The 16,776-nt window shown below is 36.5% G+C and overlaps 2 protein-coding genes across 3 annotated transcripts; one reads left to right on the top strand and one right to left on the bottom strand.

Moving 5' to 3' along the window:
• The first annotated feature begins 338 nt into the window (after positions 1 to 338).
• LOC139778219 (uncharacterized) lies at positions 339 to 1,900 on the top strand. The gene has a single exon (XM_071716094.1). It carries the CDS (start codon positions 339 to 341, stop codon positions 1,053 to 1,055), a length of 717 nt encoding a protein of 238 aa, XP_071572195.1. The 3' UTR covers positions 1,056 to 1,900.
• A 2,604-nt stretch (positions 1,901 to 4,504) lies between these two features.
• On the bottom strand, positions 4,505 to 16,521 carry LOC139778213 (tyrosine-protein phosphatase non-receptor type 1-like). Of its 2 annotated transcripts, XM_071716084.1 has the most exons (9): positions 16,038 to 16,521; positions 13,942 to 14,103; positions 13,590 to 13,849; positions 13,280 to 13,505; positions 13,046 to 13,198; positions 12,603 to 12,780; positions 12,296 to 12,497; positions 12,105 to 12,215; positions 4,505 to 5,364 (listed from the first exon to the last, which is right to left on the bottom strand). In XM_071716084.1, exons 1-9 carry the CDS (start codon positions 16,131 to 16,133, stop codon positions 5,301 to 5,303), a joined length of 1,452 nt encoding a protein of 483 aa, XP_071572185.1. In that variant the 5' UTR covers positions 16,134 to 16,521; the 3' UTR covers positions 4,505 to 5,300. The 2 variants fall into 2 exon arrangements, with proteins under 2 accessions (XP_071572185.1, XP_071572184.1); XM_071716083.1 differs by having other exon boundaries at positions 4,505 to 12,215.
• Positions 16,522 to 16,776: the final 255 nt, after the last annotated feature.

Raw genomic sequence — 16,776 nt, 5'->3', positions numbered from 1 at the left:
TAAAACTGAGAAAAATTGTAGAAAGTTGAACATTTATTTTATTTAATGTTTTAAATATGATTTCTTGCATTTCGCAAGTTTATGATACGATTGTGAAATAATGTAACGTACGAGAACGTTGGAATATTTCAACAACTGATGTTTGACCGACCACGAAGAAATATTATACTTATCGTTAGCGCACTCTTAACGATATCGAGACTCGATGGTGTTTAACGAGTGATTTAGCAACGAGTCTTGAAGAACGAGCTATAAAAGACTTGCTTCAACTTACTTGAGCTATTAGTCGGCAATTGAGAGCTGTAGTCTTTGTATCATTCGGAAAATCTGTGATTCAAATGGAACGCTTCAGCGTCATCTTCATCAGCCTCTGCTCTCTTGCGACGATCCTGGCAGAATCAATGCCCACAGGATCGTCAACGACAATTGAAACTTTGTGGGATAACGCACATGAGGTAGGAAATGTTGAGAATCATCCGGCAGATCTGCTAAAACAAAAGAATGTGCAGAATAATACTAAGCATCTTTTGCTCGATGAAAATCTCGTGAAGAACACTACCCAAGTTGGAGAACACGCGAAAAATCCATTATACTTTAATAAGGCATCCACAACTTTAACTGGGGACTTTTCCAGCAGCTATATCAAGGACACGCAGCACTTAAAACACAATGGAGATCGAGAAGGTGATGACAAAGAGGAACCATCTGTAGGTTTGTCATCGTATGATATCTTATTGGATCCTAGTTTAATACCGGCTCGTCTAACTCGCCAAGCTAGAAAAGGCGACGCGGATTACTCGAATCTCGCATCGAGCGAGAACGTCTCCGGTGATGTTGAGCCTAACAATTATGACGAGAATAGGAGTGTCATTTCATCGAAACGGAGTGCGAATCTTGAGAGCGATCTCGACGTAGCTGAAGATAGATATCAACCACCATACCCGTATCGGTATCCGTATTATCGAGGACAGCTTCCAAATCAAAGATATCGAGCAAACGACAGGAGGGAACCTTATCGTAACTACTGGAGATATCCTGTATTTCCGGGAAAATAATTCTGGAAGTTTCTGAGTTTCGTACTTTCCCTTCTCTTTAAGGGAAAATTAGATATGCATAGCCAGATTTATAAGTAGATCTTGAAAAGTAGTGATGACAAATTATTCCTGATAGGAGAAACAGAGAAATATATATTGATATTTCAGTAAATGTAATGTAAAATAAATTATTTTAAACTTGTCATTAACATCTGAATTGTAATTTTTAATTGTAATCTTGACAAGATTGCGCCTGAAACGATTTTAATAATGTTTTCTAATTGAAACTTCTTCGCCAGTAAAAGCTGATGCTTGTAATTAAATTAATTGACGTTAAGTTTCTTTAAAAATTTTATACTTTAAAATAAAATTATAATATATTTTAATAAAATTAAATAATAAATTATCGTTATTCGATCCATTTCTGTTCTCAATTCTATATTTTAATAATTTTCTTATATTGTATCAATAACAGGTTTACGCTACGACAAGTAATTATATTAAGAGATGAAAAATGTACTCATTGTGTATCAATACATTAAGTTAATCCTTATGATGCATTATTTGTAAATTATGGCAAGAATAAGAAGTAAACATATAATCAATTTTCTACATTTATTTATAAAATGTCATATATTTGCACACGTAACATTTTCTCGAAGAAATCGTATCACAATGTAATGTTCATATAGTACATACATTTGAATATTCACAATATCATTAATTTACTTACTTGCGTAATGCAACTTTGGTAGACAGCTTTCGATCATTAACGTTTTTTTTTTTCACTAATAATTGATTTACAATTAAAGTATCGCTATTTAATTAGATTATAAAGAAATACATAAACTTGGCGCTTCCTCTAATTCTTCTGTTATTCTATTTGTTATTTTAATCAGCTCCCTCTCTTGTAGACTTAACTTTAATCTGACTTAAACCTACAGGATCTTTTAAAGAGATCGTACATGATCGTAAAATAGTTAAATGCTTTCCTCATTTCTCCGGTCACTTTTGTTGCTTCGCTTAAAGCTAGCTAAAAAAAAAGGCCTTCCTGAATCAGTAGATTAGTCCGCGCTTGTTAATTTGCACGGTTAATTTTCGTCGAAATAACGAGGTCCACAACCTTTTAGCGTAATTATACCGTGCGAGTTCAATACCCCTTGCTACCGTTTTAAGGTTCATCCGTTCTTCAACACAAAAACTTTTTTTTCGTTACCGGTTCTCTGTATTTTTTTCTATACCTCACATATTTAACTCAGCGATAAGCTTCGTCGACATGTGAACAGTTTTATTTGCGCCCAAAATTTTCATATTGGCACGAGTCTTCCGCTTCGCTGTTTATAAGCTTGAGTTCTTACTCTCCTGCGCTCACGGATACACCCAGAAATATCCACGAGCGGCAAGCTTTATTTCAGTCCCTGACAAGCTTTGGATATTTCGTTATAAAACAGCCATATTATCATTATAGCTTGGTATTTTTCAAAACAAATATTTGTACTTTGTTTAATCGAATCATCTTGATGCAAAGCTATCTCCATTTCCTTTTAATTATCCCTTTTATTTATCTATCTTTCTTTGATCTTTGCGTATCCTTTTTCTAAGTTTCATAAGGTTTTTTCTCATCACAAGCTCGATTCTTTTTCAATCCTTCTTTAGGATTTTAAAGATCTTTACCAGTAAGGCTTTAGATGGAGGTCTCCTATCTCTCGAATGTATTATCTTCCCGATAATACCAAAATAGGATAATCAATCAGTTGCAACTGTCGAAATCTCCAAATCGATTTTCCTTCCTCCGCTTATATTCGCCTACCTCGTCGAGCGTCTCTGACACGTTTTCGATACGCGACTTGCTGGCGATAGACGAAGAGAGGACGGAGAACATTGGTACCAGCTGCGGTCTCGAGGTCATCATCATCATCATCATCATCATCATCATCTGCTTCCTCTGTACTGCGTTTCTCGATGTTGAGGTTGCCGTCGTCTAACGCGTATATCGGTTCCTCGTTTATCAAAGCTCGGGAATCGTCGAGTTCCTGAACGATTATCGGCACAACAAGCAAGGGAGAACCATACATGCTCGCCGTTCTAAGAGGTAATGCGTAAGAGCAGGCGACGAGCAGCAGAACAAAACCAACGAATGTGGTAGCCATCTAAAAAAGAAGAAAAGATAGCGCCTTTATATTCATATAGCATCGATAGACATCTAAAGATTCGCGAATAATCGATAATCTGTGTTTGAAGAATCCCAACATTTTTATTCTAAATAAAACTTATTAGGTATCTTTAAAAAATGCTCAGTACGGTATAAAATATATCTCCGATATATGGATGAATATATCATTAGAATAAAACGGCCTTGCTTTTGACATTTTCACAAACGTTCGAATAAATTGCGGAATTAATTTATTTTTTAATTATTTTCAAGAAAATTTTTTTCGTAAATTATACGAAAGATTGTTGGATTTGTAATACAAAAATTGTACATTCAACGGCAACAATTAACACGTGAATCTGTTTAAATTCAAGATAGATATACCTACTTACCATTCTATTATTTGAAGATACTGGATTATATCGACGATACTTTATAAGAAAATGACGGTCACTCCCGCACGTTCGAGATATCGTTACTCAAAAGAGGAAGTAGTCTCAATATGAATCGTCTGTTAAGAGTACAATAGCACGTCGTAGGCAGCTCTCTCGTGAGTTTATGGTGGCCGAGATCGGGCATTCGGTATTTATATGAAACAATGACGTCAAACCAGAGCACGCTAATTATACAATGACGTTCTACGACGGATGATAACTGACCTGGTAAACTAGGTGGACACGACCACACGACAACATCGTCGATCTATCCTGAGTTTATTACGTTGCTTTTTGTTTTGCCGGCCTGGCAAGTGTTAACTTGACTACAAGGGAACGTCCTCCTCGATATTTGTCTGTTTACGCGTAAAATACTGACGGTCTCGCTTCGCGTGTACCTGGCGCGAGATTCCCCAAAATTACCGCGCAAATATACGCCCATCAAAACAAGGCGACAAAATCTAGAACATTTTGCCATATTCTTGCTTGTATCGAAGGTGTGTGTATTTCCCATCTTATAAAATACATCTTATTTAGGTATATTTAGTTTTTCCTAATTTCTTTTTGCTGTAGATTCAAGTGTTTAAATATTATTGCATTCGAAAATTCTATTTTTTCTCTAGGTCTTTTATTAGAATATAATTGCCAACATATTTCATTGATTTTATTTAAAAAAAACTGTTTTAACTAGATTTTGTCGGCTAATATATATTTTTTTATGATAATGAAAAAGTAATATTGAAAATAATTAAGATATTCGATGTACAGGGGATTGCTTCTACGTCAAAAAGTCGTAATATACCATAATTAACCGTGCATATGATTACTTTATTATTATATTTGTCGATTATTATTATTGTCAATTTTAATCAAAATAATAAGAATGAATTTCATAATTTATTTTATTCTTAATGTTTTACAAGATATATTCTTGTTAAATATTTTATTATCTAAGATGTAGTCATTAGATCTTCACGTGATGTATGACATAAGAGAGAGCCGTTTTAGAACGCCACACGTTCATATAACGTTACACATTATTACATCACAGCATATGTGAAAATTTAATCTTGTTCTTATCAATATTGCACAATAATTCGTAAATTAAAAAACATTCTTTCTACTTATTAATATATAATAAAAAATTCAAGTTTTGATAGAATAACCATATAAGGGAAACGAATTATCGACAAATCAAAAATAAAGCAAATGGCGAAAGTATGTCAATGTCATAAATGCATTTATTGCTCAGTTTTTATTCTTTACGATTTCGTTTATTTTTATGCTTCTCTTACAATACATTAATTAATGTACTGTAAAAGATATCAATTAAAAATTCTTGGTTCTTTTCAGTTTGTAAAATCACCCAATTTCTAGGTGATGAAATCACCTTATGAATCATTTGATGATTTTGATGAAATCACCTGGAAACCAGGAAAGAACGAAAATCGTGAGTCGTTTATTAAATATAGTCCAGGACTCGAGAGTTCGCGAAAACAAATATGCATACATCATATTTCTGTGTAGCAAACAGTCTGATTTATTTTTTTCTATTAAGTAGTTTTATTGTACTGAAACAGATTCTCCATGTCTGGTATGGTTCTCTTTAAAGTATGACAAGGCACACACAACGGAGAATTATTCTATGGAAGGACGGTTTTTTCTTTTTTTTCTTTCAATTTAGATGGTGGATTCAGCCTCCTTGTGCACAGATTCGCCGCTTTCGGTAGTTTCGCTTTTTGATCTGAAAGAAATCATCAGATAAGGATCTCTACGGGCTTTAGTTAGACGTGAAAGACTAAGTACGAGATGACAGACGAGGGTAAAATAATTTGCGCTGGGTAATAATTCGAGGGGGACTGTTCGCATCGCTCATAAATATATATGCAAATGTCTCGGGATTTATGCGATTTGAGAATCTTGAATCCAGATTGCAAGATAGGACAGAATCGGGATCATCTGGGATCATTTAAATCGAGCCGTTTATTTCGAAAATAATATAACTTTAATTCTGCAATATCAAGAATTGACAATTTATTTAAAAAAAAAAAACAAAAAAACAAAAAAAACAAAAAACATTTTTTAAATGCAATTTTTAATGTTGTATTTATAATTTTCGAAATAAACGATTCAATCACTCAACTCTAAGGTAGAGAAAGATATCAATAACCGATGTACTATTATCATTAGATTCATTAGCTATCAGCAATTCGTACATTTACGAAAATGAGATTCGTGGCTAATTCAAAATAATATTCAAACACTGATACTAGTACAGCCGTTATTGTCGCCGAGAGACTAATCTAATTGGAAAATAATATGCGTACCAAGAGTCGCCAATTATCAACATTGCTTACGAACCAAAATCGAACGCGCTAGTCACAAATAAAATATATAGATGCAAATAGATGCAAAACATAGTGATTTTTATTAAGATTTTAAGGTACTCCTGGTAAACGCCGAATTTTTTTGATGGATCATCGGGCATTATAACGAAACGTACTAAACAAAATATTCCTACAAATTTAACGAATAATCAATAATCTACTACATTAATTGTAATCTTTATGTCTTTCTAATATAAGGATATAAACAAAAGAAAGTATATCCGATTAAACAATTTGAGATGCCTTCGCCATGATTGTCTGGGATCTACTATACTTGCGTCGATGATTCGTAAAAAAACATCTGTATTACCTGAATCCATAGTACATGAATCCGGACTCTCCACAGAAATGTATTTTGCGAAAATAAGTTCGCGGTGAAAAATGCACAATTGTAAGAATTACGTGTTTTAAATTTATGGTGTATGAAATCTACAATGCGAAAGATTCTACTCTCCCAACGCTATACTTCGAGTTGTGTAAAATATCTGCCAAGTACAGCCTCTAGAATGTGTTCTCGTAGGAGGGAACCATTTCGAACGAAGCGGCCTGATGCACGTGCGTATTCGCGAGAGCATTGATTTTGCCGTTTCGTTACTTTTGTTATAAATAATTTTATTGTATGCAAATCTTCATGTGTCATCCAATGCCTATCCGTGTAACTCGTCTCTCATGAAATTCAGGCGAAAGAGAGGAACGGTTTAACGTTGCGATCTTCCCGTCATATCAGCTAATTATGTATAAGTAGATAGATCTAATCTGATACGTCCGATAATTAGAACTCAACGAATAACGCTTGTTTGTTAACAAATACATATTAGAGAATAGACTTTCTAGAAACAAAAAAATTTTTCTAAAAAAATACGTATTTCACTCTTCAAGAAATTAATAAGACTTTATATTTAAGTGCTTAATAGTTTCAGATAATTTGTAGAATTTTGCTGGTAATTTGTGCGGCAAATTGAGACAATACTCTACGCGCTCCGCTCCTCTCTTCACCTATTTTCTTTCTTTTCTTTACCCAATTCTTTCTTTCACACACGCTTCCAGTTTCCGTTTTCCTTCTTTTACTCTGTGCATTCAGTTTTCTATACATTAAAATACCATTCGACGCTATAATTCTACAACGATACATCGTAAATGTAACTACAGTTCGAGTTGTGCAAGATGCAGAATGGACTAGAGAGAAATATTACCCTTACCGACGCTGTGCGATCGGTTATTTTTTTAAATCTTCGAAATACTTTTAATATATATAAGTATCAAAACAACGTAAAAAGAAATTATGTTCTACATAATCATCTCAACGCATAGCCAGATTTTGTTTTGATTCTATTAGTGAATTTTACAAATTTTTATTGCAATTTCTCGTTTTCTACCTACGATCTTTGATAGAATTTAAAAAAAAACTATAAAAATAAATTGTTTATTTTGCAAGATTTTGATAGTCGATTAATCGCACAAGCGTACAGTTTTCTCCACCTTCACATACTTAATCCTTTGAAAAGCACGCTCACAGTTATCTATTTTTCATATTGAGATAAATCCATGTTTTTTTTTCGCGTCGATAATCAACGATTGATAATCGTCAGTAACTGTAAAAAGGCCCCGTCGTATATAAAGGATGCAATATGTAGATTAAACGACATCATGATTTATAAAATGTATGCTCTAGCTGGTGCGCTTCTAAGAATCAAGGGTCGTCAATTTTCTCTGTCTCGCCATTCTTACATCTGCCTAATGTGTACACTCGATTCTTATTATTATTAATCCGGCTGCCAAGCGTATCGATCGAATCGTAAACGTTCGATATCGCCACGATGATCCACATATATTGCTTTAAATTGGAGACGTAAGTTCCTGCGGCTGTCAAAATTTCCTTGCGCAAGATCAAGCGCGCCTATAAGTTAATGATATAAAATCGATTCTACTCGAGAATAAGCTCGACTTTATCGCTCGCATTCCGTCGTTACCCTGATACACGATCGCTCGGCAATCCGGAGATTATGGTAGACTGATTGATTCAAAATGGTCTTTCTCTATAGGACCTTAATAAAAAAATTATTATAAGAAGATGTAAGAAATTTTCCTAATCGAGCAAGACCTGCATTTCCATTACAATTATTCTATGCCAGAGATGTCTTGCCAATTTTTACGCTTAGTTTTTTGTTGAAAAAAAAAACCAAGTTTTTGATTACCAAAGATAATGCGTTAATCACAAAAATTCTGTGCATTACGAAAAAATAAAATAATTGAGAAAGGCGATATTTTACTATTGCCTTAAATATAGTGGGAGCACCGAAAGTACCATTTTGAGTAAATCAATCTAAGATTTACTAGATAACTATCTATTTATATATTGTCGGGTAATAAAAACGGCTCGCTTCCACGGTGACTATGCTCTTCCAAAAAGGGGAGAAGTCGCTACCGTAACACTATTCACCGATCGCTCTGGTTTCCCTTCCCTCCCCTTGTTTGTACGAGTAGGCACTTAGCTATGTTTCTGTGTTTTTTGTTTGTATGTAACGTTATATCTATTGTATGCACACGAGTAGTATAAAAGAATGCGTCGCCGGATTTGCTCTTTCATGCCTTGTCCGATGCTGAATGTGAAGTCCATATAGATACTTTTTCAAAGGCTTATAATTAGATCACGTATAAAATCAGATTGTCATACCTAATATAATCGGCAAGAGAAAAACGGTTTTCTCTAATGTAAAACGTTATAATAAAAATGAAAAATACTACTTTAAAATTTAAACCGGGGGGAAATTCAATTTCTAATGGTAATGCGAAACCGCATTTTCCCGAATAGTGCTTCGATGAGTGTAGTTGCACGATCAACATCGGTGGCTGCTCTCATCGTTCCTTCACTCTCTCATACACGCGCTTCTCATCTCGTGTCCACGCACGCACGCACGTACGCACGCACGCACGTCGGAGCGCACATCGATTTTGGAACTTTTAATTAGCACCGTGTCTTCGTGACCTGTAGACTTTCATGAGCGTATGTCTCACTTCCGGAAGCTTCGCGCGATCGCCAACAACAGGAGAGATGAGCGTCTGCGATCGTTCGTCTCGGTTCTTTTTCATGCATAAAACGGCGGATGGATAATTGCGAATTATGTGCCGTCCTCGAAATTTCGACACATCTTCGATTCAATTTCAAGACGCATGGAACGACTGAAAGATCTCCACGCCATGGTGCGCTTCGCTAACGACGTGATAACGATCGTCACGAGATTAATCGCGTCGTTTCCTTATTTCAATCGAATCGTCGCAGACTGCGGTTTTACACTTACATAAATAATATCTCGATAAAAATTAGATAACAATAGTATATTAGTGCGTAAAGTTAAAACGTGTTGTTGACAATAGAATACTGCATATCCCCTCGACATCGTGTTTCACGTAGATTGCTCTCGCTCCCTTTCCGTTCTCCATTCAATTTCTTTTGCAACGTTCTAAACGTACATAATCACGCGAAGACGAGCACGTCGATATGCGCAAGTACGACGTGTCTGAAAACCTCGTTGGGAGATCGTGCTCCAACGGTGTGTAGTAACGTACAAAAGTAAAAAATACGCTTTAGCGACGCACACCTTTTGAAGACGTCGCGACGCACATTTTCTCATCACGCTTTTATCTTTGGATTGGAACACGATCTGACAAGTCTTTCTCTCAAAGTGGCTTATATAAAAGCTCGACTTAAGAAATACGCGGGCTTAACTTTCGTTATTTCACCGCTCGTTTATTTCCCCCGCCTTCTGCCCTCCTAGAAGTCATTAGACGTACTCTCAGTCTTTATCCGCAATGCTCAATGCACAGCTTGCAACGTACGCTGTTGGGCAATGAGCTGGAATTCACATTTTCTAAGATTTCGTTTTAAACCCTTTCCAACTTCTCTCTAACAATGAACGTAACTTTATTACTAAATTTTCGAAGTTTAATGAGGATATTGAGATAAATGCATAAATAGGATTCGATTTAAAGATTCAAAGCGAGAAAATATCACGGAAATCTACTAATAACTCTTGGAAATAACACACTTTGCCTGTTTATAGCATATTTCTGTGTCTTTTCTTTTACTGTTACCAACGATTTCTATATCAAACTAAAAATTCGTGATATCCTTTTTGCAAATTATTTAATAACAGAAAGAAAATAAAAATAATTTATCAGCAAAAATTCTCCTGACATGGGAAATTCAATCTTTTTGCATGATCGCATCTAAGATAATTCCTTTTGTAAGCGTAAGAAATTCGAAGCTATTATTGATACATCAGGAATGTCTTGTTGCAGATTAAAATAATTGATTCTACGATCTATCATCGTGCAAATAGGATTCGCGTGAACAACAGCAAATTTATATGAGTTATATCAGTAGTTGCATCAAATATTATCTTGTATATTCAACTATCAGTAATTGCACTAAATATTATCATCCCAGATGGCGATTTGCATGAGATATAACATTCTCTTGTAACAAAAAAGAAAAATAAAAAGATTGCAAATAAGAAAAAAGTATATCTTACTCATAGCCAAACAATAAAAAATTTAAAGATTATCATGAGAAACATTTTTAAACTTTTTTATGAAGTGTTAATGTATAATATATGCATAATCTAAATTTTCATAAATGATTTTGATACAGGACAGTAGAATCTACTCCAATCAGCAATTAAAAAGATTTATCTATGAAACTGCAATAAAATCATTTAACAAATTCTTTCTAGGCCTATCACTAATATATCCATTTAACGCTACTAAAGAAATTGAATAGATTATTTCCAGATCATTGAATCCATATTTTCATTTAAAAAATGAAGATTATGTGCCTATAAATTCTATATTCTTAACTTCCCTACAATGTAACACATAAACTTACATTATTTGAAAACATGAATTAAAGTGATAAATTGTGAGGATGATTTGGAAATAAGTCTTTCATCCTAGCTCTTCATTCGAAACTAGATTTTGGTGTAATATTAACATCAAGTTTATTCATTTAGAAACGGTTAAACAAAAACCACAGATATAATCTGTCTTCTTTCTTTTGCTTATTTATCGTCATATTAAGTAGATAATAAGAAAAAGAACTAAATCAAATTTAGCTAGATAGAAATATATCTATTCGCGGGGAACAGCAAAGCTACTCAACAATTAGATTGACTTTTCGCTTAATTCAGTTTTATATATCTGTGATTTTCATTCTGTGTTTATGTTTATCACTATATGAGCGTTAAATAAAAAGATCAGATAGTCGAAATTTATGCAAATCCACACAATCATATATTTATAAAGTTATATGATTATATTGTGATATAGCATTGCATAATTAGTTCTTGAGTAAATATTTTACCTACAAGAGTAATTTGCCTGGATAGTTAACACAATTCTTCAGGTATGTTTATATTTTATCTACAAGAATTGTGTGGTAAAATTTAACTTATCTTCATTAACGTTTCTTCCATAAACGCGTATGCGTAATAAGCTATTCGTTTCTTGTAGCAAATGTAATAAAAGAATTGTGAAAAGAACATATACATATTCTAACATTCTAGATACTTATAAAATAAATCACAATATAAAAATACAAATCGAAAGTTCATCTCCTTTTCTGCTTCATCCGTTTCCATTCTTGTTCTTACTACTCGAATATGCAACAGTGCAATTCAAAATTGTACTATCTTGCACTTCTTAGCATTGTTTTTTCTTCTATTTTTCTCTATTTCTTTTTCCTTTTGCTCATTTTTTCAATAAATGGAGCCAGTATCGTTTGCGGTATTGCTGGCGATGTGATTCTACTGCCGATCGTATGATACGAAAATCTTTTATTTAGTTACTCTCTCGAAGATGTTTCAACCAAAATTAGGTTATTAAAACTTCGCAATAGAATCGCGTATTAAGAATAACTTTCTTTGTTTATGCGAGTCATCGAAATGTTACTGATAGTTCGAAAGGTGATATATACGTACGTACGACATCCTTAAATATGATACGATAGATCTAACTACGCATGTACATATAGTAACAGATCGCTATGATACCCCCACCGATCCCAATGCCTAAGCTTATTTTAAGGGGGTAAAATAATGACCTCTTGAATTTCTGCCTTTCTTCCATCTCCTTCTGCCGGCGTTTCATCTCACGTACTTGTGTCGCTAGTCGTTCATTCTTTTCCGTTTTGCGCCGACGTACTTCCCCTTTCCTGTTTTAAGAAAATAAAATTTATGATCATTAACACAACCATTAAATAATTTGCGTTTGTTACTAAAGGACGTTACTTACGCGTCTGAATTGGACGGAGAATTGTTTGTTACAATAGAGTTCTCAGCGTCGTCGGAAAGAGTTTCGTCAAGTACCGTGCCATCGTCTAAGTTTTGTTCATCTACACAATTTGTAGCAGATGTAGATAGATTTGCATCAGATAATTCTACATGATTTGGTGGTTCACTTGGTAGCGGTTTATCAGGTGGTCCACCTGTTTCATCTGTAATTGACATATTCTTTTTTATTAATGTTACCTATTATGACGTAAAAACCATTTAAAACCATTAAAACAATTTTTTCTTTACAATGAGAAAGAGAGAAATACCGTTATCAGTCGAACCATCCGAGCTTAGATCTGCCATCATACTACGCGTTAAAGATTCTCCTCTTGGAGGTGGTAGAGGAGGAGGTTCGTCGTCTTTTTCTAATGGATGGTTACTTTTATTATTCATCTCGTCATAAGTCGTTATTATTTCATCATGAGTTATTTCGTTGTTAAGATCCTGTAAAACGTAATAAAATGTAAAATGCATAATCGATAATAAATCGATGATTAAATTTGATTACAATAATTTACTGTTATCAAAATAATTTTGTTGAAAACATTTTCTTATCTAAAACGACATACTTTGCAGAAAAAGAATGCACCGATACTTATGTTCATTAAAATATCAATATAGAAAAAAACATTGTAAAATTTAAAACTATTTAATTGTTATCATAATCTATTCGTTAGACAATAACACTGTGTAACTATTGATTACTTACCATGTTATCGAATGGCAATTGTTTTGCTCCCTGAATGATGGCAGCATATGAAAAACAAAGTTGTTCGGGTGTTTGTATCAAGCCCATACGAGACCGTCTCATTGCCAACAATTCATGCCGCACATCCAAGGCGTTTAAACCACATTTTTCAATCTACAATAAAAAGAACAAGTGATTAATGATTGCCAAAGCAGTTTCCTGCAAACCAGAAATCGTTTGCCGCGTTTCACATACCAGTACTAAGCATGCATCAACCAAGCAAAATGTTCCCGATCTTCCTATTCCTGCAGAACAATGAACAATGGGTGGGCCAACATTTTGATCTAATGCTCCTGATTTCCTGACATCTGCCAAGAAACGTAAAAAGGCCGTTGGACGTTGCGGTACTCCAAAGTCCGGCCAAGTGGTATAATGAAAATGTAAGATTTCCCTACTATCGTTACTTTCCAAGTCCGTTATACTGTAGATAAGTTAAAAATTGCTAATTATAAAGCAAATCTCGATGAGAATATGATACAGTTAGTAATACATGTATTTCCTTTACCGTAATGTTCTAGTAGTATAATCCGACGATTCTTTCTTGCTAATATAATCCACTTTTATACTGACATCTTCGAACGTCATAGTGGGTTTTACATCGTCCAATGGGAAATATTGATGACATTTGATTTGGTTCTTCTCGATTACCTTGTTTAACATCAATACGGCTCTACTGTTTTGCTCCCATACCATTAGCCAAAAGTGACTGACGGTATTTGGCAAGGGTCCTTGCGTCAAGATATATTGCCTTTCAGCATGATCCACCTATGTGCAGACAAATCATGTAATATACTCGTCTTATCATTACCAGTCGCTTATACTGTGCTATGAAATAACTTCTAACGTAACATATTTACCCGTATAAGATTGGCGTGAATATAATCACATACACCTCTTTTAAGTATAATCCTAGTGTGATCGTACGGCGCCACATCTCTGTAGCGATTCAAGGTTTTGTTCTGTGGTTTTTTTGATTCGTTGCATGTATAATCAAAAGATTCACACTCGCTACGTATGTTCTGCAAAATATTAAAAAGCGCGTCATTAACGATAGAGTTACCGTACAAAGAAACATTTGTCTTACAAGTAAATAAAACTAAATTGAACACGTTAAAGATAAATATGAATAGAAATTTGTACATATTTAAAATTTCAAAGTTTAATTTTGCTGCTGATTTTCAATACATATTCAGTTATTAACTAATTGAATTAATTAACATAATCGCATATCTCATAATATGTATTATTGCTCCAAAATGTACAATATAATTGCAAATCAAGTCTGATGTACAAACTCACAGCAAATAATAATGTTTGCTTGTACATTTATAGAAGATCAAATTACTGGTTAATATATATAGATTAAACAAATTAGATAAATTAGATAAATTAGATGTTGTATTCGAGTAACCAGAAATATTGCACTTTTGTTGCACATTCTAGCTAGTACATACATTTTTAGATTAACAATTTTTAAATTACAAAATCCTGATAAAGTTACGCTCACACAGACAAAAATTGTAAAACAAAACTTATCCGTAGCATGAAAAAACCTCAATTAACAAGAATCAATCTTAGAAAGGTTTTGATTTTCAATACATATTCAAACACTAATGCCCATTTCTATCAATGTAGACTAACTTTAATCTCGTTTTAACTTACTTCTTATCCTTTTCTATAAGTTCTAAGAATTAGAAAAAGATGAAAAGTAAGTTAAACCAAGATTAAAGTTTCCTTACATTGATTGAAATAGACACAAATAATGAATCAATTAATTATACTGAATTAATTAATACAATAGCATATCTCATAATATTATTGCTCCGAAATGTACAATACGAACAATTACGAGTCGTTTCTCATGTTGCACTTCGGAGAAATTGTGCGATCGCTAAATACGTACTTCCAAGTTGGAAGCCTGAAGCCTGACCTTGACGAGTACAATCGCACGTTATACACGTGCGTGCGTCGTCGATTCTCGGCTCACCCGGGTCTCTCTCCCGTGAAATCCCTTTCCTTCCGCAATTTAAATCGATCAGTATAATACCGTAAATCCAGTGCGACTCGCGTTTTCTCTCGGCGTCGGCGTCGCGCGAATCCCCCGCCCGCTAGCAGCTAGCATCCGGCGGTAATAACGCGGAAGCCGTATCGCGTTCGGCGAATCCGCGCGTGTCGGCAATCGAACGGTATTACTTTACTGCCTATTGTCTCCGTGTTGACGCATGGAACGTCACGGGGCTACTATCGACCGTAGACACAATAAAGAAACGCCTTGAACATATTCTCGTCGAGAGAGAGAGAGAGAGAAATCGCTGATCGGGGAGACCGGAGCCTCGCGTATTCGAATTAAATCCCTCATTTAGACGAAAAAAAAATATATGTATGCGTCTCCGCGTGCACATGACGTTCGCGTCCCGATCTTATCGGACGGTTATCACCGCTCGTGCGTGAAGAGAGAATCCGGCTGAGTGAATCCCCCGTGCCGGGGGATGACTCCACGGACGGCGCTCGATCTCTCGGTCGAGAATTCTGACAGACTTGACACACGAGAGCGTTTTACGAGAGCGAGGGAAAACAAGGCGGCCGCGGAAAAGAGCGATCCCGGGGGAGCGATAACGCGGGACGCGAGAGTCCGCGCGCGCGCGCGCGCGCGAGGGAGAAACAGGGAGAAAGAGAGCAGTCAGGAGACGGAAAGAGAGAGAAGGTGCGCGGCGAATTGACGAGGTACGCGACGAGGAGCCGGCGGCACGGCGACGTGTCAGCACTCAGCCGGGAAGGCATCGGAGAATCGCGTGATTCCACCGCTCCGCGGAAACGGTAGCGGAAGAGCGCGTCGCCGAGCGGAAGAGCCGTTTCTCGCCCTCCCCTTCCGTCGCTTTTTCTTTCTTTCTTTCTTTCTTTCCTTCCTTCCTTCCTCGCTTCCTTCCTTCACCCTCGTTCCTGCCTTTCTCACCTGATAGAAAGACGCCCAACCGTTCTTGGCGTTGACCTCGCGATACACGGTCTCGACGTTCATTACACTCTTGCCCGTCTCCTCGCCGCTGGTCATCCTGGCTGGTCGGTCTTCCGCCGCTTCCTCGGGAATCTCGGGATCCTAGCGGGACGCAGAAATAGTAGAGACACGCGCGCGACGCACGCACGCACGCACGCACGCACTCGCGAGGAGGCTGGGCCGCGCGCGCGGTACTCTTTTCCGGCTCTCGTTTTCCTGCCCGCTCTCCACTCTCGGCTCGGCTCGGCTCCTCGTCGCCGGGAGTCAACGTGCCATGTGTCGAGCCACGATCACGTCAGCGAGTAGCGGCCCTTCGCTGTCGAACCACGCGGGTAACGTCCGGAGGAGGCGGCGACGACGACGACGACGACGACGACGGCGAGCGAAGAGTCGCGGCGATGCGAGCAACGGTTCCGCGAACGGCACACGCACTTGACGCACGTAACCTACGGTCCGTTTGCGGCCAGGCGCGCACACTGCGCGAACTCGCGGACGGCGGCAGCGGCGTGGCGTGAAAACGTTCTCGTCGCTCTACCAACCGGGTCGGTCCCTAGCTCGGGAAACGGTCGCTATTGGACGACGATGTTGCTCCTCGATGCCGCGATCATTCGTTTTGTTCTCCTTACACATCGCCTTACGTTGAAGGTGAGTGCGGCTAAATTCTGATTAACTTAATCGACGATTAATTTATTTACCAAAT

This window comes from Temnothorax nylanderi, unplaced genomic scaffold, assembly GCF_030848795.1.
Source record: "Temnothorax nylanderi isolate EJ_2023f unplaced genomic scaffold, tnyl_v1.0 TNYL_tig0176_pilon, whole genome shotgun sequence".
In the NCBI taxonomy this organism is placed as follows: Eukaryota; Metazoa; Arthropoda; class Insecta; order Hymenoptera; family Formicidae; genus Temnothorax; species Temnothorax nylanderi.
The sequence above is the reverse complement of the archived record's forward strand: the minus strand, read 5'-3'. Positions and strand labels throughout refer to the sequence as shown.

Coding starts and splice junctions, on each gene's coding strand:
- LOC139778219 (XM_071716094.1), top strand. CDS start 339: ATGGAACGCTTCAGCGTCATCTTCATCAGCCTCTGCTCTCTTGCGACG.
- LOC139778213 (XM_071716083.1), bottom strand. CDS start 16,133: ATGACCAGCGGCGAGGAGACGGGCAAGAGTGTAATGAACGTCGAGACC. Junction 14,104..16,037: donor GTTGGGCGTCTTTCTATCAG/GTGAGAAAGGCA, acceptor AATATTTTGCAG/AACATACGTAGCGAGTGTGA. Junction 12,781..13,045: donor AATTGCCATTCGATAACATG/GTAAGTAATCAA, acceptor TACGTTTTACAG/GATCTTAACAACGAAATAAC.